The sequence below is a fragment of the Acanthochromis polyacanthus genome, chromosome 19 (genome assembly GCF_021347895.1).
Source record: "Acanthochromis polyacanthus isolate Apoly-LR-REF ecotype Palm Island chromosome 19, KAUST_Apoly_ChrSc, whole genome shotgun sequence".
NCBI classification, from domain to species: Eukaryota; Metazoa; Chordata; class Actinopteri; family Pomacentridae; genus Acanthochromis; species Acanthochromis polyacanthus.
Window position 1 is genome coordinate 7504165 of NC_067131.1, and position 25891 is coordinate 7530055.

At 39.9% G+C, this 25891-nt stretch overlaps 4 protein-coding genes across 5 annotated transcripts; 3 read left to right on the forward strand and 1 right to left on the reverse strand.

The window, feature by feature from the left end:
• Positions 1 to 311: 311 nt before the first annotated feature.
• dhx32a (DEAH (Asp-Glu-Ala-His) box polypeptide 32a) lies at positions 312 to 9957 on the forward strand. The gene is made up of 11 exons (XM_022194187.2): positions 312 to 2162; positions 2968 to 3161; positions 5022 to 5394; positions 6230 to 6469; positions 6560 to 6653; positions 6878 to 7021; positions 7683 to 7874; positions 8078 to 8218; positions 8803 to 8993; positions 9073 to 9263; positions 9524 to 9957. Exons 1-11 carry the CDS (start codon positions 1902 to 1904, stop codon positions 9702 to 9704), a joined length of 2202 nt encoding a protein of 733 aa, XP_022049879.1. The 5' UTR covers positions 312 to 1901; the 3' UTR covers positions 9705 to 9957.
• A 323-nt stretch (positions 9958 to 10280) lies between these two features.
• Positions 10281 to 13359, reverse strand: bccip (BRCA2 and CDKN1A interacting protein). The gene is made up of 7 exons (XM_022194184.2): positions 13174 to 13359; positions 12788 to 12862; positions 12624 to 12704; positions 12442 to 12528; positions 11982 to 12169; positions 11435 to 11603; positions 10281 to 11223 (listed from the first exon to the last, which is right to left on the reverse strand). The coding sequence occupies exons 1-7, from the start codon at positions 13312 to 13314 to the stop codon at positions 11053 to 11055; spliced, it is 912 nt and encodes a 303-aa protein (XP_022049876.1). The 5' UTR covers positions 13315 to 13359; the 3' UTR covers positions 10281 to 11052.
• A 232-nt stretch (positions 13360 to 13591) lies between these two features.
• Positions 13592 to 17403, forward strand: uros (uroporphyrinogen III synthase). 2 transcript variants are annotated; one of them, XM_022194185.2, is made up of 10 exons: positions 13592 to 13726; positions 14205 to 14279; positions 14387 to 14470; positions 14554 to 14650; positions 14778 to 14852; positions 15980 to 16054; positions 16161 to 16244; positions 16368 to 16453; positions 16537 to 16635; positions 16722 to 17403. In XM_022194185.2, exons 2-10 carry the CDS (start codon positions 14217 to 14219, stop codon positions 16842 to 16844), a joined length of 786 nt encoding a protein of 261 aa, XP_022049877.1. In that variant the 5' UTR covers positions 13592 to 13726; positions 14205 to 14216; the 3' UTR covers positions 16845 to 17403. The 2 variants fall into 2 exon arrangements, with proteins under 2 accessions (XP_022049877.1, XP_022049878.1); XM_022194186.2 differs by lacking the exon at positions 13592 to 13726 and adding an exon at positions 13754 to 13997.
• A 350-nt stretch (positions 17404 to 17753) lies between these two features.
• Positions 17754 to 23390, forward strand: mmp21 (matrix metallopeptidase 21). The gene is made up of 8 exons (XM_022194170.2): positions 17754 to 17906; positions 17990 to 18376; positions 18587 to 18866; positions 20018 to 20157; positions 20258 to 20399; positions 20533 to 20790; positions 21216 to 21388; positions 22404 to 23390. The coding sequence occupies exons 1-8, from the start codon at positions 17754 to 17756 to the stop codon at positions 22707 to 22709; spliced, it is 1839 nt and encodes a 612-aa protein (XP_022049862.2). The 3' UTR covers positions 22710 to 23390.
• Positions 23391 to 25891: the final 2501 nt, after the last annotated feature.

A 25891-nucleotide genomic window follows, 5' to 3' on the forward strand; every position in this document is an offset into this window, starting at 1 on the left:
GGACACAGAGTACTGCTGAAAGAGGCTCCACACAAGAAGTTAAATGTAAAGTTTAGGTCAAATATTTGAAATACTGATTGGAATAATAACGTAATCTATGTTTTGCTACGATCAGACAGTACATCTGAGATCATTGAACTTTTCTCATTGTCACGCATTGGTTGGACAATAACAAAGTGAATAAACTCAAATACTGTAATTAAGAGCAATTCTAAGCTATTTTACTTGAGTATTTGCATTTTATAGTGCTTTATACTTCCAATCCACTGCTATTCAGAGGAAAATATCATTCTTTCTACATTTTCCACTACATTTATTTGACAGTTTTGGTTATTTTTAACATGAAGATTTTACATAATGGATAGTATAACAAGTACATTTGTTAAAAATTCAAAGTGTTTTTCCATCTTTTTGACTTCTGACGTCTTATTAAAAGCAAAATGTAGTCAAGGCGATATTTCAGATGTCTATGAATTGTTAATCTTTCCACCAAGCAGTGATTTTTCACTCTAAACTTCTTACCTACTTCATTTCAATGGAAATGAGTCAATATCTCCCCAAAAAATCAAAGTCCAAACACAGACTTGTGGTTCAGAAGATTTAACATAATAGATAATATACGAAGCACGTTGTTAAAGATTAAACCAGTGTTTTCCAACCTTTTTGACCTTCGGCCTTTTACAAAAACCAAAACATAGCCAAAGTAACATTTCTATTGTCTGTGAGTTATTAACAGCTTCACCAAACAGCGATGTTTTTTTTTCCTCTAAACTTCTCATTTGGTTTCAATTCAACAAAAATGACTCAAAAACTCATCAAAACCAAAGGTTTAGGAAAAAGTCCAAACATTCAAAATAGATTTGGGGGATCAGAATGTTGTGTCTTCTCTCTCATTAGATTTATCTGTTGTCCTTCTATATAAAACTCTATATAAAGTAGTTCAAACTGGCTCCACATGCAGCAGCTACAGGAACATGCTGTTCACACACCAATGCCTCAGAAATATAATGATTTCATATAGAATAATATATCAGTCGGAGGGAATTAATTGCATTTTGCTGCCAATACTTGTGTACTTTTACTTAAATGAGTAAATGATCCTAATACTTATTGATGCATTGTGACTAAATGCTGAAACAATCTCTATTTATGTTTAGCAGCTAAAGCAGAATGAAACAGGACTCGTATTAAGTGCACAGCTCCCTCTTGTGGAAACTTTCTCGTAAATTTGTGAGAGTTCAACTAGTTCAACCCTGGACACAACACTTAGTCAGCAGTCTCCCACTTGTGGAAGTCAATTACTCAATTATACTTTGGTTTTTCCCACTTTAATATTACAAAAATGTACAAACTTTGTTATATTGTAAGATTTCATAATGCAAGTCTCATGTAAATGAAGGACAGAATTAAAATCGCCATAATTCTGAGTGGAAAAATATATTTTCAATTGGTAGAAATAAGCTTTCTTGAGGACATCAGTGAAAAAATCTGAATATTTTTCGAGGATATTCTCGCTGGTGGGAGCAGCTTGAGCGTCCTCACTACTTCACACGTGATATCTTGGATAATATTCCTCGGATTATGACAGGCTCCAGCCCACTGCCCGCTGCTGAATGTGAAGCTCGATGCAAATCAAAACACGTGTGGAGCCACGCTGAGGGGACAATTACGCACCGGTGCGCACTGCGCGTCGCGAGGCTCCAAGTGGACGTCTCCAAACTTCCACAGCTCAGTAAACAGAACTTTAACAAAACTGGAAGCTACTCGTCGACACTACAATGTGTTGTTTAAACTGGGCGGAATCAATCTGTTGTTGATCTGAAGTGAATGGACCTGTGGCTTGGGTGGTAGAAGGAAGAAAACCTTTTGTGCGCGCTTGTCTGGATAAATATACATGTGTCATGTCTGCGGAAAAGACTTCAGCAGAGCCAGAAGTTTACCCTGAAAGTGAAGAATGTCCCGGAGAAGATTCATTTGGCTTTGGAGATGATCTGGAGCTGAATCGGTTCGATGGATTGCCCTTTTCCTCACGGTACTACAAATTACTGAAAGAGAGGAAAACTCTGCCTGTGTGGAAGGTCCGGTGCCAGTTTGAGGATGTTTTGGCCGAAAATCAACTGGTTATTGTGTCTGGGACAGCCAAGACTGGTAGAAGTACACAGGTAAGGACACATAGCATGTGATGATATATCTTGGAAGTAGTACTTTTAGAGCGATTTCATTATAAGTTCACATTCAGCTTGGAGAGGCAGATGTCCAAGTTCATCTACATACATGAAATCTGATTTTAAAGCTTTGAAAACTTTAGGTAGAAGCTCTAATTCGTCTCTCTTTACTTCTACCCTCTCTTCTCTACTCTGAGACACTTTCATTCCCTTTAGATTGATCTCTAAATACAAAATCAGCATTTGTAAATTCCACATTTCTCCCTATTTTCTCAATCAAGAGGATACTGACAATCCTGCCCCCCTTCACTTGTTCTCATTGTGTAGTTCTACCTTTTCAGTTGTGTTTTTGTTGCCCAGCACTGCCATACTTGTGTGAACAGAAGCTGCCCAGCTCAGCAGATGCTGTTGTGTCACCGTGAGGCTGTCCAAGCTCCTGCCTGCCTGCTTGCCTGACCGTCAGCCTGCACAAAGGCTCCAGCAGGGGTGTTATGGGCCCTCCTGCTGCTAAGCCCTGATCCGCTGGAGCCTCCACATGCTGCCAAAGCAATTTTGCATTATGAACGATAATACCATTGGATATCTCCTGTCACTGTTTGTTTTGCCGTGTGCTTAAAACAAAAGCTGTTGGTTGTAATCCTAAAAGGCCGATCACTGCCGAGAAAACAAAGTGGATGTGAGAGGAAACATCCGTTGTTAAATGTTTAATGCAGCGTTGGGCCTCTGAAGCACAGTTCACTGTCAAGGCGTATAAAGAAGTGTGAAAGGTGAACAACCTTTCTGTGGTTTCTGTTTCTTTCAGATCCCTCAGTGGTGTGCAGAGTTCTGTCTGTCGGCCCAGTACCAGCATGGGATGGTGGTGTGCACGCAGACCAACAAGCAGCAGGCTGTGGATCTGGCCTTACGTGTGGCTGACGAAATGGATGTCAACATAGGTCATGAAGTGGGCTACACCATCCCTCTGGAGACCTGCTGCTCCTCTGACACCGTTTTGAGGTTTGCTGATGAGTTTTTATGCTGCCTGTTTCACAGCTGGCAGCAGAATGATGCTTCATTAGAACCCACAAACTGTTTCTGTCACTCTTCATCTTCTCCTGTGCTCCTCACTCATGCATGGAGGAGTGTTGCAGGTGGTAAACGCATACCCCTGCTTCAGTTCAAATAAAATGAGCAAGTCATAGGAAATTATCATGTGATATTATTATAGTTTTATATACAAAAACTACACTGTCAGTCATTTATGGGTCAAAATGCCAAACATTCACTGTATATATCTTTAGAGTTTGTAGTTTTTAATCAAAGTAAGTTATCTGAAAGCATTATTCTTTTGCTTAGGAAGCTTATCATGAACATTTTTCATTCATTCTGACCTTCTGTTGACTCTACAATTAATCACTTACCTAGAATTGGTCTCTTTAGGTCATTTCCCCACGCACTGCACTTTGGAAACAATGCTTATATTCAAGCTCTGTCATTGTTTTACACTTTATGCACAAAACTTTCACAACAGTCCTTAATGTAAAGCGAGCCTGTGGGGTCCTTCTCAAATCATCAGAACTCTTGTGCTTAATCATCTCTAATTTGCTTGAAGCTTATTCATAATAAACTATAAACCTTTAGAATTGAATTTTTTGCGTGAATATATCAAGTACATTGCAAACAAAATTTGCCTTTCTGCCATTTTTAAGCTCCAAACTCTGCAATATTTTGATCAAGCAGTCTACTTAAGCAATCATTTATTCAAGTTCAATAAAAAAACTCTTATATTAAAAGTATTCTACATGATTTGTTTTGTAATATAGCAACAGGCAACTACATATGGTTCCAAAAATATCACAAGTTGCCATCTGTATTATCAATTTTTATTAGTATTTGCTCAAAGATGGAAATTTTCAAGACGGCTTCAATTTCTGCTTCAACTTTCAGTTTCATCTCACACATAATTAGACATTATTTGATCTACTTGTTCAACATTGAAGATTCTGAATCAATGGCATGAAGAGAAGTCGTAGTAAAAATTTCAGGATTTTATAATTAATAGTTAGAGATATTGACATTCAAACAGGCGTCAAATTTCGGTGTGTGAGAAAACATGCTGAAAGTGTGTCAAAGTATTTGATGCGTGAAGCAAAAATTTTATGACTACCTTAATACATTTCCATATTTTATGCAAATCGGAGATGGTTGTTCTACAAATTTGGCAATTTGAGATGGAATGCCCGCTGTGTAAAGCCATAACATCACAGTATTCCAAAAATACACTAGAATTTAACTTGGTAAGCACTTTAACTCACTACATTGAGTTATTTTTCTTCTACATCCCAGTCTGGCATTATACGAGTCATTTAAAGTGGATAATACTATATTTTTATAGTATCGATGTATTACATGGCAGTTTGACATTCCAGTCACCAATTTTTGGCGGCTGCAAGCAGTTATTTTCAGTGGAAAAAGCTCTGGAACCTCACACTGCACTACCTGCTGAGCACTAAATTTGGCAGCTAAGTGGTGAACATGGAGCGTTTCGCAGCTCCAGAACCAGACTTTTTGTAGAGTTTATAGAGACATCAAATGAAGTTGAGAGTGAAAATTGGTCTTACCAGTATACCATAGCTCCAAGTAAGACATTGTAACCTTTTCCACCAAATCCACTCTACCAACTGAAATAATATCACTTGAAACTTTAGAGGTTTTCGCTTCAAGCAAGAGGCCAAAAACAAAAATCAGTTATTGCAATTTTAAGTGACGGACTCAAGCAAAAAAGTGAGAAATTGACCTATTATGCTCTACTTGTAATCTGTGACACTGTTCAGCAAAAGTGACATCTGCCATTAACCCTTCTTATTACTTTATCAGGTACTGCACTGATGATATGTTGTTGAGAGAGATGATGTCAGACCCTTTCCTGGAGCACTACGGGGTCATTGTTATCGACCAGGCCCACGAGAGGACAGTTGGCACCGATATACTGCTGGGTCTCCTCAAGGACATCTTGCTGCAGAGGCCTGAGCTCAGAGTGGTGGTGCTCACCGTCCCACCCATGACTGACAAGCTGCTGAAACACTACAGCAGCATCCCGCTCATCAGTCTGGAGGCCTCGGGTCCTGCTGAGGTGGTCCACAGCAACAGCAGCAACAAGGACTACTTCTACTCAGCGCTGAGGCTGGTGCTGGAGATCCATCGAACCAAAGAGGGCGGAGATGTCGTCGTGTTTTTTGCTTCAGCTGAGGTCAGAAGTCATTGTGTTTGATTGGGCAAATTCTTGTCAGTAATTTGGTTTTAAACTTTAAGCCCCAAGATGTTTTTGGGTGATTTTTGCTCCTGTCACATTTTTACTCACTGTAGGCTCATTTTTCACTGCAACCAAATGGAAACAGCACAACCATAGTCAGAAATGGAGAAACCTCAAAAATGTATAGCAAAGGTACAATAATATTTCTAAAAATTAGAATTTCTTTGATTGCTTATTTTGCAAAAATTGAGGAGAAAAAAAAAGATAAAATTAGCATGGACGGTATTTTTTCCATGTTTTTTTTCCCCTCCTAAGTGCCGACAGGTATTACAATACTGGAAAAAATGTATATATACTGTATCTTTACATTCTTGAGAGATTTTACAGTTTCCATTTTAATTTGTTTCCATATGACCATCTCTGTTCTGGGTACACTGACTGCAGTTCAACTCATTCACAGAATTTTTGTCACATTAATACTTGTCACAGATGAGTCACTGGTGGGTCCACAGTTGCTTTGAGAATCACAGAATTTTTAGTTTTTTTACAGAAGTTGTTTAGGGCTAACACTTGTTTTGAAAAATTGAAACTAAGACTCTTGGGATAAAACTTTTTTTGTGGGCTACAATGATTTAAGCTTTGATTTGGTTCATTTGTCTGATGAAGCAGCATTTTACAGGTGTTTAGGTCAAGACATATTGGAAAGTTGGAAAATCCCAAGTTTTTTTTTTCCCCATTTAGCATCATGTAACTTGCCTTTCAACCCCACTGGTAGGTTTGGGGGTTCAGAGGTTAAACAAATACTTTGCTTTGCTTGTATTCTCTTCTGCAGGAGGTCCACTGTGCCTCCAGCATTCTCCAGAGAGAAGGCACCAGGCTGGGAGGGGAGCTGGACCAACTGGTGCCCATAGTCCTGTGTCCGGGCCCGGGAGGGCTATTGCCGGTCCTGACCGAGCAATCGGGCTCCATAAAGTCCAGGAAGGTTTTTCTCTCCACCCAGCATGGGGAGGATGTGTGGTGGGACACGGAGTCGGTCAACTTTGTTATTGACACAGGAGTCCAGAAAAAAATGGTGAATTGTAATTTCCTGAAAGACGCAAAAACCTGAGATGAACATTCTGATGATATAACTTGCCATTTTGATTTAACTTTTTTTCTGTAGGTGTACAATCCAAGAGTAAGAGCTTACTCAGAGGTACTTCAATCCATTAGTCAGTGTCAAGCAGACATACGCAAGCAGCTGTCTGGACCAACAGGTAAAATATAGCAACTCTTTGATTAGAAAGGTGGTTTTATGTAATCTACAGCTGAGTCAGATGCTTCTCATCAGAGAAAACAAACATGAAAGACTTCCTTTCTTTCTCGTAGTTTTCAAGTCGGACTAAGACATTGCAAATTTACTTCCAAAAAACCTTCCAGGATTAAACTTAATCAATTTCAGCTAAAGCTTTCATCTTTTCTGAATTTTTTTTTTTCCCAGGTAAATGTTTCTGCCTGTATCCGGCAGCGACCCCAGCAGAAAGCTCCCCACAGATCCTGGAATCCAACATCACCCCGACAGTTCTTTTCCTAAAGCGGATGGAGATAGCCGGGCTGGGACAGTGCAATTTCATCGACAGACCAGGTGAAGTGTCCTGTTACCATGGCAACGTGATTCACGATAACAAGCGGTTTTATTTTTGTGTTGCAGAGTTCCCACAAGTGACATCTCTGTCTCCCACGCAGCCCAAGAGGTGTATGTGGGATTTTTTGGGGGGTTGGGGAACTGGAGGAAGTGCAGATGAATTTGCCTCGCTGTAACTGTTCAGGCCCAGTCGTCCGTGATTTAGCCGAGCTGACAGCTCAGCTACGAGCCATTGTCCAGGATCTGACCCGCCCAAACATGAACAGAGCGGGCTAAAAGAGGCCAGCTCATTAACGGTTACACAACACGTCTTGTTCAGGGCAGCGCCAGACAAGTACAATGAATAGGAAGTACGGGCCAAATATACTGTAATATCTCTAAATTCTTGGAAAATTTGGCATGAAAGTCTCTTCACATCATGCTGTTCACATTATTCTGGTGGCATAAGCTGATGTTGGTGACTTTTTATGCTTCTATCGGGGGCCACCACAGTCAGGAACATTTTGTACATGCTGACTTCATGCCACTAACTATCAGTGAACCACAAACTGCTATGTGGCCTTTAGTATGGAGTTACTGCACATACAGTGAGCAAAAAGCAAAACAAATACTTTTTTACAGAAATTAATCATTTAATGTGCCATTTCGTTCCTTGCGGCAGATCCTGAGGGTCTCATGCAGGCGCTGGAGGAGCTGGATTACCTCGCAGCTTTAGATGACGACGGCAACTTGTCTGAAATCGGCATCATAATGTCTGAAATCCCTCTGGACCCTCAGATGGCCAAAGCTCTGCTAGCATCCTGCGAGTTTGACTGCGTGAGCGAGATGCTGACGATAGCGGCCATGTTGTCAGGTATGTTCAGCTTCATTCTTTAATCAGAAAGAGATTAGCTCCTCCTAATGAGTGAGGATGCTTTGGTTGGTTTCTCCAGGTGGATGCTGTTGTTGTGGCTCCTCTGCAGCTTCCCCTCAGACGCTGAACCAGACGGTCTCTGGTGAGAGTGGCTTGTCTGGGTGTTGTTGACCTTTTGTTGTTTCTCTTGTTTTGTGTTTTAGCGCCAAGCTCCTTCCTGGAGCCATCTGCTGGCATGAGCCCCGAGGCAATCCAGTGTCACAGGAAGTTCCAGCACCCTGAAGGCGACCACTTCACCCTCATCAACATCTACAACGCCTTCAAACAGAGCCAGAGAGAACAACGTAAGACGCAGTCAGTGAACAGAACCAAGCTCCTCTCAGTGCAAGATTACATTTTTAAATGTAAATGTTTCATGATCTGCTCTCTATTGTGGAAAAACTACAGAGCAAATGAAGCTTTTGAATATCTGAAGCTAGCGTAATCATAAAAAGGCCAGTTTATTAGCAGGGCAGTTTTGCAGATAATATTTTTCATTTTAGAACGACTACAAACATAAGAAATGATGAGAAAATTATGTATGATCATTATAAAAGACTAAGTGCTTCACATTAAGGAAAGAAAAAATGAATAAAACAGAATAAAACTAAAATATTGCAAATAAATTAACATGCATTTGGATCGAGTCAGTCTGGATATTTGTCATTACTTGTTAATTTTAAAAGACTAATTTTTCCTGACATTGAAGGCTTAAAAAATCCTATTCTTGAATTATAGTTTCTAATTTTTCTTTTAAAAATGTTTCATTTAACTGTATTAGACCTTTTATGAGCATCAGTAAGCTGAGTAGTGTTTTAAATGTAGCTTTAAAGACGTTCAGTGCTGTGATAAAACGCAACTTTACCTTATGTCACACGTTTCTGTCCAGACTTGACTGTTGAAAAGTGGTGCCAGGACTATTTTCTGGATTATTCCGCCCTGAAGACAGCCGACGCCATTAGATCAGAGTTGACCGACACTCTGAACAGAATCGAGCTTCCCATTTCCGAACCCTCCTTCGGAACCAAGACCAACACTCACAACATCAAGAGAGCGCTGCTGGCTGGATTCTTCATGCAGGTATAGTGGATCTAAACAAAATACTAGTGAATTTGTGAGTCACATTTCAGTTATATTCTGGTGTATTGCCCTTCTCCAGATTGCTCGTGATGTGGACGGCTCCGGAAACTATTTCATTCTGACACACAAGCACATGGCCCAGGTTCACCCGCTCTCCAGCTATGGGGCTCAGTCACACAAACTGGGACTTCCAGAGTGGGTTGTTTTCAACGAGTACACTCTGTCAGAAAACAACTGCATGAGAACGGTGTCTGAAATTTCCCCTCAAGTGTAAGTCGATTCCTTGCTCCGCTCCCCATCAGATATGTGTACAAGCAGATTATAAATGAGTTCTCGTGGATTAGGTTTCCATGCTCTGGTGACACAAACATGTTTTTGTCTCTTTTTGCTGCATTCAGACCGAGCAATCTGATCTAATTTTAATTCGCATCTTTTTAATCCTCTTAAAATCCCCACGGTAGCACAAAAATATTTTGACGTATCATGTTTTTGCTTTTTTAACTTTCCATGTACTCTCATTTCTGCTTCAGGTTCATTCAAATGGCACCACTGTACTTCTTCTACAACCTGCCCCCTAGTGAAAGCAAAGACATACTGCAAGACATGTTGGACCCCGAGGCATCCAATAAGGAGAAGAAACTTCGAGCTGCTGCCGATGACAGCGGCTGCACAGCAGTGACGCAAAGTTATGACAGATGTGTGATTCAGTGAAGTGAAATCACAAATCTAGCTTGCATCCAAACACAACAATGCTTGTAAGATCTTTTGTAGTCAGCGCGAGCCAGAGACTGAAATATTTATTACACAGCTTAAAAGCTGTTTTTCAAGGTTGTATGTGCATGACTTAATCATGTGAAGAGTCCAGTGAGTCGACATGATGTAAAAAGTAGTAAATATATCACCTTTTTTTCAGTTGTGGACAACAGATGTAGCCTTGTTTTCTTTTAGTGCTAGAAGATACATTTTCCCTGTCAGTGTTTTTTTTCCCCCCCTCAACTTACCCTTACTCTGCCCTCCCCATCATATCTTGACAGTTTAGACTTTAATGAGCAGCAGAAGGGCTGCAAGAGGATGATGTGCTATTTTAAAGGGAGAAAACACCAGCATACATCATTGTCCACATCACCAGAAAGACTGAGGCAGACTAGCACTTACATGCTAGTATAAGCTGCTGGAAAAGTCACTTGTCACAGTGTCCGTTTCCTTGTTGTTTATGCAAAGCTGTTGTTTTTCAGGTTACTGTGATATAGGAGCATCTAGTTTAAAAGATGTATGAACTAACACGTGTGAAAGCATGCACAGGGATAATTTATTAAAAAATCACTGCAAGAAAATGACAAATTCTTGTAAGGAAAGTGGAAGCTGCCTGGGAGAATGGTGCTTCAGCAATTATTCAAGAATTTGCTTCTTTTATAACAAGTAACTATTATTACTTTATTACTCCTTTATAGCTGCAGTTTTGTACACGTTTATGAAAATAAATGTCAACAGTGATATCAAGGAAAATCTACTTTTAAGGTGAAGGTTGCATTTGAAAAATCCAAAATGACATTCCCACCTCGTTTTGCCCAAAGTGGAAATTTAAATCACTGATTTTTACAACTTAATGTAAAAGTATCTGTAGAAACTGATTCATAATGCTATATTTCTATACATAGTAACATTCTGGAACAGTTGCCAATCGTACAGTATGTTGTGATCTACTTCTTCGTTGTCTGAAGTGACCCGGGAGTCGTGGCTAAAAAAGGGATGCATGCTAAATGTCACATTTACAGCACCACTGGAGCTGTAGTCTCCAAGTCATCTGCTCAATTAGTTGGTTGATTAGCACTCATCCAAACAAATTCTCATTACTTAATCATCAGTGTTACTTTCATAGGAGAAACTCATCAATTGGTTGACAAGTGGGTACATTTTTGGTTGACTACAGCCCTACGTACTGCTGTTGCGGATGGTACCGAAACATTTTCTCTTAGACCAACTGTAGAGTAATTTGAAGGATTTCCATGATCCTCGGACTCTTCAACGTGTGTACAGGTGTCTCTGTTTATTACGAGGTTCACACAGTTAGATATTCTTTGAGTTTGTCCATAATGGCGGGCATTCTGTCTGTGGGGATCAGCATCACTGTCCTGAAAGGCTTCATGGGGACGTCGTCAAATGACCACCTGCCGCTCAAACAGGAGTCTGCCTCTTCCTGGACTGAGTAGTGGAACTTCATGATGGCTTGCTGGAAGAAGAACACAGACAAGGGTTACAACTTAAGAGCTTTTTTTCCTACACTAGAGAGATAAAGACAAAATACACTGAGGCTTGGTTATCACATAGCAGAAAAAATACAAAGTTTGTAAGCTGTAATTGTTATCCAGATATTGTAAGTAGGGAAATTATTAAACGTTTTGTTAAAGTCTTCCACCCTGCTTGAATCCATGTGACTTTACCTCATAAAAGAATTCCTCTTCTGCATTGACAAACATGTACTCCTCTTTGGGAGCTCCTCCTCTGGCTGGGATTGTCTTGGTTGCCTCCTTGCAGGTCTTGCTGATCATGAGGCAGTAGTGACACCTCCCACTGGGCTTATTTGTCCTCTGAGCTTCAGCTATTTCTTCCCTGGAGGACATTCAGGGACATTCAGCATTCAGTTCTTTTTTTTTTTTTTTTTTTAAACTTTCAAAAAAACTGACTGAATGCAGACAAGGATGGTTTTCATTTTCCTATTCAAACCAAATAATTTGTTAACTCAGTAGCATCAAGTCAAGCATCTATTACAAAAACATTAAAAAAAAAAATCACACAAGATGGTAACAGATTAATTTCATATTTATTTTGATTAAAAAAGGTCAATGTGATTTTTAAAAAACATGTAAAAACATATAAAGTAATGTTCTCAAATGTCATCCTGACAATATCTTCTTACTTCCACAACAATACACAAAATAAATTAAGAAAATGGTGAAAAAGGAATCGGTAGGCCAAGTAAGAACTCACTGGAGCTGTTTGTGAAGTGGAAGGGCAATCTGTGGAGGTACATTGATGAATCGCTCGCTCAGCAGCAGCCCCACAGGTTTGCTGGTGTCATTGAGGATCTGCTCGAGCTGTTCTGTCACACTATGAGTGGCGTTCTTCTCACACTGATCCACAATCAGCTCCTTCACATCCTCCACGCACTGTACACCCTGCCAAAACCATCAGACAAGTTCACTTAAAGTTTAAAGCTTCACAAAAACTTAATTTCCTACATTGTCTCAACCCTAAACAACTGAATTAGTCTATGCAGTACTTCTTCCTTGCCTTTTTGGTGATTATACAATATATAGGAGAGTTCTTTCGTTTACATTAATTTCTTGTATTTGAACAGCTTCTACAGTCCTCCATTCTTCATTTTGTGTGACCCATGTTGCTTTATTGTTATACCAAAAGACCTACTTTTACCCATTAGTGGTCTTACCTTTCTCTCTGTAAGATTGAGCATTGTGATGAACCCGAACACTTCATCTGGATCATCATCATCACTGTCTTCTGGCACCTCTGCTTGCTGGAGCAAAGTAAAAAGACAAATAAAAACATTTAAGAGCTAAAACGATTGAAAAAGCACCTGAATGTAAAGTATTTAACTACTAAATTACTCACCTTGATGACACTCCCAACATGATTCTGCTGGATGATGATGTCTGTCATCTCTGATGTATTTACATGAGCCTTCAGGAAGACCTGTGGCCAAACATAAGAGTGGCAGTGGCAAAACACTAACACTAAAGACTTAGCATATAAATATAAGAGATGCTGTCACAAACCTGTTGCAGCAGTTTCTTTACGCCGTTGAAGTCGTTGTGTGAAATGGTGTGTGCTTCAAAATCCACAACGACCTCCTTAGAAAGCAGAGTAGTTCACATAAGAGACAAAAAAAGGAGTTTTGCGTCAGGTTTTATTATTGTTGTCAATGGTGACGCTACTTCTACAGTCAAGTTATTACAGAGTACACCAGTCAAAATAAATTACTAATATAACACTGCACAAGAAATTTCAGTTTAAATAATAGAGCTACCATTAATTCTTTCAAACATGCCTGACAAAAACAATAAATAACGTGTATTCCGATAACATTTGTCGACAGATAAGTTAGCTAACGAGGATGCTAGCAAGGCCAAGCATACATTAAACGAACTGTTTATTCCTTTACCTCATTGATTTCCTCCTCTGATGCCTCACTGTCCTCCTCCCCGGAGCCCTCATCCTCCTCTGGATTCTCGTCTGAGCTGTTTTCATTGTCCTCGGGATTTTCACCCAAACCTACTGCTCGTCTTTTAGCCGATGAAGCCATGCTGCTATGAAACACACGTGTCAACTGAGTGGGCGTGGCGGAGGGGGGTAAAGGCGACGTTCACGAAGTAGGAAACTGAAGCTCTGATGACTCCATCTTGGCTCCGCTTATAGTTCGCCCCCCACTTGCCGTAGGGACAATCGGAGCCCCAATGCCGGCTCTTCGCCTGTGAGTGAAACGGATTAAACCATTGTATAAAACGGGAATGGCACGTTTTTTAAACTGTCTCGAAGCTTTGCGCTAATCTGGGAAACACTTATTTCTGAGATAAAGGATAAATATTTATATGTATTTTAGAGGCAAATAACATACATGCATATAGTTGTACGTATAATTCGATTTTTGTCAAATACACTCTGCTTTGTCTCCCCTTCTTAACTGCGCATGATGCCGTCTGTGTGAGCAGCTGAAGGTAGCTCTATTTCATGCAATTTTGTGTCTGTTTCCGCCTTCTTTTGTAATTCATATCATTGTATCATGCATGATAAATACACGAGTCACTTTGTGTCACTAAACATTACGGACTGGTTCTATTGTTAGCTGTCTTATTGTAGCTAATCTGTCACACATCACTATGTGTGTACAGTCCGTGTCTTGCTAATGTAAACAATAACAGACTGTCGTTAGAGGACAGTAGCTAGATAAAGTTTAGCTGGCTACATACATAAAGTTTCAACTGGAAGGTAAGGCTTTTTTGTTCTTTGCTGTTCACATACAGCCTAATAGTGGTGACTCAACAACGTTGTTATCAGCAGGTTGCATGTGACAGTTTTAGGGTGTAGCTTAGCTTCCCATGCCTTCACACCCACTATCCTCCCTAGCTTAGAATTTTTGACCTCAGTGCTCATATTCCACTTTGTTTTGTTCTATTGTATGCTTTCCTATTTGAGGACACTGAGAAGATGAATGTACTACTTCTCAAAGAGCCAAGAGATGGAGAGTCTGGACTGGATCCCTACATTAAGGTAGATGTACTTCCCCTAAATCCAAAAGTCTTACCAATATGTTAAAACGTGTACTTTCTTGTCAGCACAGCAGTTATCTCAATCAGCTTATTGTTTTGATTCTAAAGGAGCTGGCATCGCAGGGACATAAAGCAACCCTTATTCCTGTACTGTCTTTTAAGTTTGTCGCATTAAACACTTTTTCAGATAAGGTAAGTTCCATTCTTCCAGTCACCTTCATATTTATAGCTTCATGTGTCTTCTTTCTGTTGCTTAAGATGTTTTTCGGTTTCAGCTTTTTCAACCAGAGAAACATGGTGGCCTCATATTTACCAGTCCAAGAGCAGTGGAGGCTGTCAAGATGTGCTTAGAAGCAGAAGAAAGAAGGGAAGGTAAGAGAAACTGCTGTATGTCATTGATAATGTGAACTTAATCTCATGGAACAAGCATGTATGTGAAGTATTGTCAGGTTTGTTAGTCATGTCATGTGTGGTAAACGTAACATTCTTATTCATTTAGAATGGAACAAGTTGGTGAAAGACAAATGGAACAAAAAGTCCATCTATGTGGTTGGGAAGGCAACTGCTGCATTAGGTGAGTCAGTGTCACACATTTTAGGATATCTCTCTTTACAGTCCCTCTGTGGTTAATGACTAAATCCTGAAAAATTCATCTCTGTGTTCAAGTTGTTTATCATCTAGATTTTTTTTAGACATGAAAATAATCTGCTCTCACATTAAAATGGCTCTCTCACTGCAGCTTGAGCACACCAGCTTACCTATGGCTCTCCTTAAACACTGTAAAAGTAGTCTATGTTTCACAATAGAAAGTTGTAAGGTTGGACTAATTTATCCATGTGGCTTGGAAATGTCATGTTAAGTTTTATGTGTATAGCATCTTTCACAGCACAAAGTCAAATAGTGCTCAATGAAAATAATCAACATAAGCCTTTAAAAACAACAAGAGAGAAAACAAAGCAACAGCGGTTTCAAAGGTAAATAGACAAATAAATAGTCATATTAAAAGCAATAAGAGCATGCACATTAAAAACCTAGATGATAGCGCGTGGGATAAAGGCCAATTTCAATAAATAAGTGTAATATTGCTTATTAAAATGATGGAAAGTGATTCTGAAGGATAATTCTACAGAAAGCTCCTCCCTGCCAGTTAATAGGATTGTTTCTTTGGTTTGCTACATGAAACCCTCAATGTCAGATTCTGTGTTTTGAGATGAGCGCACTGCTGTTTCAAGAAGCAAGTCTTGTTGTTGACTGTTTCTTTCATCCATTTGTCTTCCTTCATATAAAAAAGACACCATATTGACATGGTAAGAAGATGTAAAACAACACTATCAAAAACTTAGCCATTTTTCGAAAATTCCTTCTTTGTGCATCGTCCTCTTTATAAGTCTTTGTAGCAGAGTGTGTTGGACACCTGGCGGTCACAGAGGTGTGCGAAGTGATAAACTACCTTTAGCCATTTGTTATAAACAGCTAACAGTTTGATGTGACATGCAGTAAATGTATTTGATGTTTAGAAAACAAGCAGGTGCAACAACATCCTGACATGTGCTTTGCCCTGTTTTTTCAATGACAATTGACGTCTTTACTGTCGATGTTTTTATGAGTTGTTTATTTAGTAATTGAAGGAACTGAAATCACTTTTAGCTCAGTAAGATGTTATGACTCTCAATCCTTTTTTTTTCTATTTGCCCTCTACAGTACGAAGTCTGGGTCTGAACCCTTTAGGAGAGGACACAGGGACAGCAGAGGTCCTGTCACGTGTCATCATTGAACGTATGCTGGGATTGTATGGTCTCACATCCCTCACAGTTTAATTTAATAGAAAATTTAAGAATTGTGCTGATAACTCATGTGACCTCATGCTTAATTTCTGTCATAGGCGAGGACACAAATATTCCACCGCTTTTCTTCCCCTGTGGCTCGATCAAAAGGGAAGTCTTGCCCACGGCTTTGAGGGAAAACGGTAAGCATTTCCCCCCACTGTGCCCCACAATTAAAACTCAAGGTGATAAAAGTCCCTTTGGGGTTATACTAATTATAAAATCATAATTGCATTACCTTTATCACTGTGGGGATCTGTTACCAGGAGTGCCCCTGGAGACGCTGACTGTCTATCAGACAGCTGAGCATCCCGATCTGGAGAAAAATCTAAAGAACTACTACACGGAGCAGGTAAAACTCCAGTCCCACTGCATTTTAATTTCTCGTATGCTGTTTCAAATGTAGCAGCTGTTCATTTGCTGGTGCATTTTCAGGGCACTCCAGCGAGCATAGCTTTCTTCAGTCCGTCAGGGGTAAAGTTTTGCCTCGAAGTTGTACGAAGGCTGTCGGGTGAACAGATCGCTCAAATAAAGGTACGGCCTCATCGTGGTTACACACATAATTATTAATAATGCATATTCAGTGCTTCTGATATTCACTTTAACTTCTTTGTGTCCAGTTTGCAGCCATAGGACCCACTACACAAGATGCAATGACCGCAGAAGGCCTTTGTGTTGCCTGTGCAGCAGAAAAGCCAACAGCTGAACACTTGGCAGCTGCAATAGCCAAAGCTCTGCAGTGAATCCACCCACTTTTTCTTCCATTTTTTTTATCGTGCATACAAATAGGTGACAAATTAAAGGAAAAACCTGAACAATTTAATTCTACTGTGAGGGAATCTGATGGCTTCTGGTATGTTGTGGTTTTGATGGATCCACTTTTATCCTTAGTGGGAAGAGTCACTGAATTTCATTTATCTGATATGGACCAACGTATTAGCCAGTGCTCATCATCAGAACACGAAACGAGGGAATATCCTTTGGGAATAATGGTGATAAATCCCTTTGTCAGAGTCCTACAAAGTTGAACAATCAATGGGGTGCCTCAACACCTTTCTAAGACACCTTATGTTGCTGTTTCCTTTCATTTGTCCTGTATGTGTTGTCATTTCTCTGTTTTGCTTTACTGCTCAAATTGCCATTATTGGACGCATGCTTCAGCTATTTTGCACTGAGAATATGTTGCTTTTAGGAGCCAAGAATGTCTAAGTGATAAAATTATTGTTCTATTTATATTAGGCCTGTGTATGAATGTAGCATTTGTTTTTTTGAAAATAAACTTCAGCCAGTGTGACAACAGAAGGTTTTGTTAGTGTGTTTGTGTGTCTTATTCAACACAGGTGTGGGCAGAGGTCACGGCTCTTCTTAAGCACTGTTATTGTCTACATGAAAGTGAAGGTTTTAACTGCTTTCTGCAGGTCAACGACAGTCTATTTAAAACCGCCAGAGCATGCATAACACATCCATAGAGTCGAGTGAAATTGAACAGTCGCAGACAGTAAAGATGGTTTACTTTTCTCACAGAGGTGAGGAAAGTGGGTTACCTACAGAGTCACACCTCCTAGATGGGGGTGGATGAACTCGCAGCCTATAAAGCAGTGGGGCGCTTTACTTGCCATCATCTCGTCTTGTAGGTGGAAACCGACGCCACGATGCTGACTCTCATTCAGCTGATCATTTTGCTTTTTTTGACGAACATTAGCTCAACTGATGCAGAGAAACTTTTCCATAATCGGGATCATTCTGATGTGCAGACCGTTAATTCTCATGAAGCAGAGGTTATAACAGACCAGCGCACAGCAGAGGTAATTTTTTTGGTCTTTTTTAACATCTATTACATGAGACATTTCATGATTAACTGTGTAATCTAGCCTATGCTTTGTTGTAGTTATTTCTGTCTAGATACGGATTCATCAAGCCAGTTAACTGGGAGGAGATCCGGTTTGAGGACATCTCTTCCAGTGGTGACTTCCTGGATGATCTTCAAGCCTCAATCCAAGAGGGGACCTCAGTGCCACATTCAAGGGATTCCCATAATCGAGATGCATACAACAGTCAAACTGAGAACCAAGCATTTATTTCAGCACTTAAAGAGTTCCAGAGGGTCTCAGGTCTGCTGGTTACAGGAATGTTTGACGAGGCCACCAAGGTTGCAATGAACAGGCCGAGATGTGGAGTCCCTGACAAGGAGATCGACCTGAACACCTTTGAAAACAGCGTTGACTCAAATATTGAGAACACTGACAGCTTTAATGAGACTGACAGTAATAACACAGCAAGTAACATAATCAGTGACACTTTTTCTGCTGCTGCAAATTCCTCTGAAGATGGTGCATTAAATTTTAATGACCCAGAAAGTGTTTTCACAGACATTTCCAATGACACCAGCATGAATTATACAAATGACTTTGCAAATATCACTTCACTAAACAGCTCACATGACACCAATGTGAGCAGTCAGATGGTAAATATCAACATGCGCCAGAGTGAAGCGGTGCAGCGCAGGAAGCGTCACCTCGCAGTTCTTGTATCCAAAAACAGGCGGAAGAGAGATTTGAGTGGAGCTGGTCACATGGCCTTTTCCAAGAAGATGTTGAAATGGAGGCTAATGGGAGAGGGATACAGCAGTCAGCTGACTGTAGAAGAGCAGAGGTACATCTTCAGGCTGGCCTTCAGGATGTGGAGTGAGGTGTCGCCGCTGGAGTTTGTGGAGGATATCAAGTCACCATTGGAGGATGTTGATATCAGGCTGGGCTTTGGCACAGGTACGTTTCAGAAAATAACACTGAAGCTCACTGCAGTATGTTTTGATTGACTAATCTGTTGAAGAAATACACTGAAATCACTTGTGTGTTAAAGTTGATGTCTTGCTTCAGTAAGAAAACGCAAAATGATGTCATCCTGGTTCCACATATTATCATTTAAAAGTACAGTTTAATTATAACACCAACACTTTTCAGAGAGACTTGTTTTGTATGCAATTCTTCCAGTCATCCCATTCATTATGCTGTTCATTTCACACGTTGTGTAGTCAAGTATCTATTAATAATGGTACTTACTATTGTGCAATACCATATTTCATTTTGCTATATATAGCAGTCTACACTCGGGTGCAATGTTACAGCTGAACTTGTGTAGCCTTGCATGGATGTTATCTATATTCCCAACATCCATTTATGTTACTTGCAGTGTCTTATCTCTGCAGTCAGCTTTATATTTATTGTTGCATTGCATTTTTTGTATTATTCATGTTGTTTGATTGTTGAATTAGTAGTAGTATTTACATTTTCTATGCACTGAGAAGAGTAGAACTCCAAACGTCATTGTATGCACAGCTTACGTTGATTCTGATTTTGGTTCTAAAACATGATATTGAATACAGATTCAGTCAACTCATTCAGTCATCTACTAAAATGGTTACAGAAAACTGATAAATACAGATTTTCCACTTCCAAATTACTATCTGAGGGCAAAAAAATAAATGAAAAAAGAGCCCCACTTAAGCGATAAAATAAGCAAATGTATTGCAGCTTTGTTATCAGTGTTCCTTAGAGCTGAATATGTTGGTTTTATGTCTGATTCAATTCAGTTCAGTCCAGAAAAATTCATTTGTCCCCGGGGGGCAATTCAAAGGCATGTAGAGCAGTTGTACACAGAGCAGTAACAACAACTGTGCGATAGTGTTAGCAGCCATGTGGTGGTTAAATAGGACAAAATCAAATAAAAAAAAAAAACCTCAATATGCTGAGATGAAGAATAAAAAGTAAAATATCAAATCAAACATGTTGGTTGCACGTTTTGGGAATAGTTGAAGACTGATTGTTTACGCTACAAGTGCCTCTTGTGCAAAATGACATACTGCACAGCACAAAAAACAAAACAAAAACTAAACTCTGCCCCACTGTTTTCCACATAGGGCGGCATTTGGGATGCAATCAGAAGTTTGATGGTACCGGTCAGGAGTTTGCCCACGCCTGGTTCCTGGGTGATATACACTTTGATGATGATGAACATTTTACTGCCCCCAATGCTGGCAGTGGAATCAGCCTTCTCAAGGTGAGCTCACTGCAGCATGATGAAGGGAATCACAAGAATAATCGGAGCTTCAGTCACAGCTTGTTCATTCTTGTAACATTTTAAATTTCTGATCTGTTAGGTAGCGGTTCATGAGATCGGCCATGTTCTGGGTCTACCCCACATCTACAGACCTGGATCTATAATGCAGCCCAGCTATCTGCCCCAGGAGTCGGCCTTCGAGATGGACTGGATGGACAGAAAAGCCATACAGCATCTCTATGGTACATGATTACAGCACCATCTAGTGGAAACACGAAGACACAGACAGAAATGAATTCCAGTCTGTTTACATTATAGCATTAGACTGACACAAAACCTATTTGGTTTCTCTAATGTGCTTGTGTTTGGCGCCAGGGGGCTGTAAAGGTCGTTTCAACACGGTGTTTGATTGGATCAGGAAGGAGAAGACGCCCTATGGGGAGGTGGTGATCCGCTTTAACACCTATTTCATGAGAGATGGCTGGTACTGGCTGTATGAGAACAGGAACAACAGAACGCGTTATGGGGATCCAGTGGCGCTGCAGATTGGCTGGCATGGGATTCCAGTGGATGGAGTGGACGCATATGTGCATGTGTGGTCCAGAAAAAGAGATGCTGTTTACTTCTTCAAAGGTAGATACAGTTATATAGTGATCAATATATACTAGCGTTCAAAAGTTTGGGACCACCCAGGCAATTTCATGTTTTCCATGAAAACTCACACTTTTATTCATGTGCTAACATAACTGCACAAGGGTTTTCTAATCATCAATGAGCCTTTCAACACCATTAGCTAACACAATGTAGCATTAGAACACAGGAGTGATGGTTGCTGGAAATGTTCCTCTGTACCCCTATGGAGATATTCTATTAAAAATCAGCTGTTCCAGCTAGAATAGTCATTTACCACATTAGCGATGTCTAGACTGTATTTCTGATTAGTATCGTCATTGAAAAAACTGCATTTCTTTCAAAAATAAGGACATTTCTAAGTGACCCCGAACTTTTGAATGGTTGTGTGTTTGCATAATGTGGTTCTAAACAGATTTTTCTTGCAGGTATTCAGTTCTGGAGGTATGATAATGAGAATGACCGGGTGTTCAGAAAGGACTCAGAAGGTCACCACTATCCAAGGTTAATCTCTGAAGGATTCCCAGGAGTGTCTAGCCCTATTGACACAGCCTTTTATGACAGGAGGGACTCCCGCATCTACTTCTTCAAAAGCACCCTTGTAAGAATAGCATCCTCTGTTTTTACACATTGAAATCAGGGACACATTGTTACATTAATAGGGTGTAAAATATCTGCAGAGTTGGGAATTGTCTGAGAAAAGACAGACAAGGTTCAGTTTACGGGATTAAATCGAGAATAGTTTACCAACTGAGCAAAGTAGGCAGATGTTATAGGGCCCCAGACCCTCAGGAACCTCAATATCCCAAAATGCAAGAGTCGGTTCCTGCATTTTCAATGCAGGGAGTAGTATCTTAGTCTTTTTTTTTCTGTCTAATATCCTTTTATTTTGCTAAATGAAACTGCAGCCAGGTTGCAGTGCCATGTAGGTGTTCTTACTGTTAAACATTTGATTTATATAGGAATAAGAATACAAAATACTACAAAGGAAAGAAGCCCACAACTAAGAAATATCATCCCTCGGTGTAGATAAAACTATAAATGGCCCTATGCACTATTCTTTTGATTTTGTTTCATGGAGGAGCTTCCATGGCTGCCGTTTTTTTTTTTTTTAAATAAATATATGTGTAATCAAGCTATCATAAACTAAGTAACACACAGATTCCTGCAGGAAAGGAGTATGAAGGAAATCTGTTTGTTTTCTGGTTGTGACATAGATAATAAAACTACCATACATATAGTATTAGTCATGTGTGCTTTATGCTGTGTATTTAATTGTAGCTTGGGGGCAAACGGATACATGTAGGTATTGTGGTGAGGGATAGGGCCCCAGCAGCTATTTTTTGCCCGTGGCTCTCGCCAAACTTTAAATCTAGCTTAACTCTCATTACAACTACTGCCTCCATGTATGATTTGTTATCTAACAATACTCATTTGTAGCGCAAGTGGATATACAATAAGTAAAGTCTTGGAGAACGCCCAAGCTAATTAATTGTTTCCCAGCATTGTGAGCGAATGTATTCAAGCGAACAAAATGCACTACACCTCCTCTGTGATTTGTCCACATGTTGTAATTGAATAGATTTCTATATAAGAGTGATTATCTGTTCAAACAGGTGTATGCATTCGATGTGGAAGCCAACAGCTTGGCAAGAGGCTTCCCCAAAAACATCAGAGACGTGTTCCCTCCGGTGGTGAGCGGAGACCATCCAGATGGCAACATTGACGCTGCCTACTTCTCCTACACCCACAATGCCATCTTTCTACTCAAGGGCACGCGCTTCTGGCAAGTGGTGGGCAGCCGAGATCGCTGGCGCCGGCCCTTTCTGCCACGAAATGGCCTGCTGCCATACAAGGAGGTGGATCAGCACTGGTTTGACATCTGCAGCGTTCATCACACTGCACTCAAACTAAACCGCTGAGGGAGCCGCAGCACACATGTAAGAGATCATACACATGTCTACAGATGTGGGCCACTGATTCACCTGTGTGCATGCATGCTGCCACGTTTTCAGACACCCATTATCCATACTTTGTAGTGTTTTCTGTGTCATCTATCCAAAAGACAAAGGCAAATCTGAATTTTGTTGGCTAATTTTCACTGAGGTGTGTTGTTGATATATTTAGCAGCTGCTATTTTTTTCTTCGTCTAGCTCGTAGAGGTTCCAGTTACATATTTGCACAAAAACAATCCTAAATGGCTTCTTTTAATTAGGATATTTACACTATTAGTGAGAGTTAGCATATATTACCTATATTTTGCACAGACAAAGATATGAGTCAATATATAATTGCGGGACTTTTTGTAACATAGTTGACGGGTATCATAGTTGGCATTTTTTGCTGATTTCAGGCCTGAAGTCAACATGGCTGCCTATAATCAAACACCACATGGAACACCAAATTGAAAGATATTATAGTAAACCTGTTGACATGCGATAAATCCACACTTGACTCACACACTACTTTACATTAAATAACTAAGAAAGCCTTGGAGTCTTGTCAGTCTTTTCTTCAGGAGGAAATGACATCATGTGGAGCAGGTCATGTGATCTGGAATCAACACACTTCCTTCAGAGGTGTTTTTGTAATGGGTAACTTAAAATGATTTCTTGGACACGGATACAAAAATTTAATATATTGCCAAAAAAAGAAATATCTGTCATGATTATTTCAACTTAATAGAAAGAAGACAATGAAAACAATTTTTGAATACGTTCATTTTTTATTGTTTAGCTAATTAGAAGGTGGTTGTTTTTAAATTTGAATGGTTATTTAGTTGACATTTTAGTGATATTCAATCATTTTTTATTAACAAGTGATTGTTTCCATAATAAAAACTAAGTAATTTGTAAAGACATGATCATAATGAACATAAAAAACTTTACTTTATTGTATTTTTAATTAAACTGCATGCAAGATATATCCCATTGACTTCAAAAGTCCCTCAATTATATATTGACCCATATATAATATTTATAGTGTAGCTGATGTCTTAACATGTTTTGCTGAACTGCTCAAAATTACACTGTGCAGAAAAGGCACACTTAAGAAGAAACAGGGGCATTGTTACTCAAATATGAGTGGATAGCAAATTTTACAGTATGCATGTTGTGAATATGTGTAGTTCACTTCTGTTCTGAAGTGAATTCTCTAGTCGGATGAAAGGTTTGAAATCTAGAGATATTATGCATGTACAAGAACGGAAATTTGTTCAGACTTAAAGAAGGTGTTTTCTCGCTTAACTTTCACATTAAAAGCATCTGACTTTTGCTTTAATGGTGCAGAAAAAGAAACGTTTTCATGATCAGATTTACATTTCTCAGATCGCCTTTAATCTGCGCGGTATGGTGCTCAAGAGAGAGAACATTAATACAGTGGCCTCACATTGGCTTGGTTGTCTTAGATCACATCTGTACTTAATGCATGAAACCGCAAAAACTCAAATCTGTAGCTGACTGCCGGCATGAAAGCATATCATACCGCCTGAAGGCCACAATAATGCCCCTTTACTGAAATCCCGTCAGTACTCTGTCATGATTCATCTCTCGCAGTGCCACAAGTTTTTGGCCCAGTGTGCAAGAGAACATTATCAGCATTATCAATAGCAACCTGGAGGAGGTGGAAAGCAATTATCTAGTGTTTCATTTCTTCAAATCCCTCGTTGTTATGAAAACCCGGCTGAAAGATTTACACGCTGTCAATCAAAGGTGACCCCTCTGAAATGTAGATTGAAGCAAAAATGATTGAAAAAGGTGCTCGTCTTAGTATTTAATGCTGTTACATTTTATAGCAATCATTCGAGTACAATGCCAAGGAACGGCCATTGATTCTGTAATCAATATGTTACTTGAGCACTCTTATTAATTTAGCTCATCTTAGGAGATTAAGCTCCTGGTGGGCTGGAGATAACTAGTGTTGTGCTGCAGGCGCTCCATAGGCTACATTAATAAATTGAAGTAGAAATCAATTACAAGCAAAGGAACAAAATGTCATGGTAAGCGGAGCTACGATGAGGGGTGTCATGAGATGATGAGTCTGCTCGCGCATTTACAGAAGGAACTACTCTTCTTATGAAGGCGTAACAGCATACAAATAAATGCTCCTGTTCACATCTCTGCTGTTTTTGAGCTAAGATTTTACTTTGATATTCTTATTCCGAGGATTCTGCTGCTCATTTCTGCCTACACTGTTCTGCACGTCCCACCTTTAAGGAATGTTTACAGTATTTACAGGCACATTATCACTCGAGAGAACTAATAATTAAGAATGAAGTCCTATTTGTTTGAATCTGATTCGCCATATGTTTGTACCCGCAGTGCATTGCTGCCTTGGTTGACATCTCAGCAGGAGTTATTGACAGACTAATATTGAATCCGGCACATAAGCTGATGCAGTGCAGTGGAGGCTTTTGATCTGTTGGTTTATCCCATTATGAAGCACCATACATCTCCTTCACCCCGGAGTTCCCCATACGGTGAAAATCCCAAATACAAACTGTTCTTCACACATGCAAGGCCCCAACAGCTCAATGATCTGTGCTCTTTTGCTTCTCTTTGCCGCTGAAAACACCCTTCCCTGCACCTCGGGCCTCTTTGGATGCGACTAGGATAAATGAGATCAGTCATGCTGATGGAGCACGAGCTGCAGCAGCCCCAGAGAGATACAAAAACCTGTGTCATGGCACAGGAATCCACACGGGAGGCACTTCAGAAACCAGAGAATGGAATGAAACTCGAAAAAAAATCCCCACATTTCTTCCAAGGCATGGAAATAACTTGCAGAGCTGTTGCCTCATTTCTGCCGCAAAGTGGTGAAAACACAGGGATAAATAATTTCTAATGTTATTCCAGCTGGGAGTGCCGCAGTAATGTGTTTTTGCGTTTGCCAGGGGATTAGTTCGACAAACCGCTGCATGTAGGTAGTGTGCTGCATTTAAATGTACAGATTTTGGTCTGTGGGTTCTTGCGTTTCAAAGATTGTTGTTCCGTCTCTGGGGTTGAATTAATAGTGAGTTCAAGGATAATATTACTTTGAGTGTATTCATGGAAGCAATTCCAGGATTTCCCCTGTGTTAGAAACGATGGAGTTTTTTCCTGTCTTA

Excerpts from the sequence above, each read along its gene's own strand:
- mmp21 (XM_022194170.2), top strand. The coding sequence starts at position 17,754 with ATGCTGACTCTCATTCAGCTGATCATTTTGCTTTTTTTGACGAACATT. Across the intron at positions 18,377-18,586 it reads AGACTGACAGTAATAACACA|AGTGAAGCGGTGCAGCGCAG; the intron begins GCAAGTAACATA and ends AACATGCGCCAG. Across the intron at positions 18,867-20,017 it reads CAGGCTGGGCTTTGGCACAG|GGCGGCATTTGGGATGCAAT; the intron begins GTACGTTTCAGA and ends TTTTCCACATAG.
- uros (XM_022194185.2), top strand. The coding sequence starts at position 14,217 with ATGAATGTACTACTTCTCAAAGAGCCAAGAGATGGAGAGTCTGGACTG. Across the intron at positions 14,853-15,979 it reads GAAGGCAACTGCTGCATTAG|TACGAAGTCTGGGTCTGAAC; the intron begins GTGAGTCAGTGT and ends TGCCCTCTACAG. Across the intron at positions 16,454-16,536 it reads AGAACTACTACACGGAGCAG|GGCACTCCAGCGAGCATAGC; the intron begins GTAAAACTCCAG and ends GTGCATTTTCAG.
- dhx32a (XM_022194187.2), top strand. The coding sequence starts at position 1,902 with ATGTCTGCGGAAAAGACTTCAGCAGAGCCAGAAGTTTACCCTGAAAGT. Across the intron at positions 2,163-2,967 it reads AGACTGGTAGAAGTACACAG|ATCCCTCAGTGGTGTGCAGA; the intron begins GTAAGGACACAT and ends TGTTTCTTTCAG. Across the intron at positions 7,022-7,682 it reads CAATTTCATCGACAGACCAG|ATCCTGAGGGTCTCATGCAG; the intron begins GTGAAGTGTCCT and ends TCCTTGCGGCAG.
- bccip (XM_022194184.2), bottom strand. The coding sequence starts at position 13,314 with ATGGCTTCATCGGCTAAAAGACGAGCAGTAGGTTTGGGTGAAAATCCC. Across the intron at positions 12,705-12,787 it reads TAAAGAAACTGCTGCAACAG|GTCTTCCTGAAGGCTCATGT; the intron begins GTTTGTGACAGC and ends GTTTGGCCACAG. Across the intron at positions 11,604-11,981 it reads CCACTTCACAAACAGCTCCA|GGAAGAAATAGCTGAAGCTC; the intron begins GTGAGTTCTTAC and ends AATGTCCTCCAG.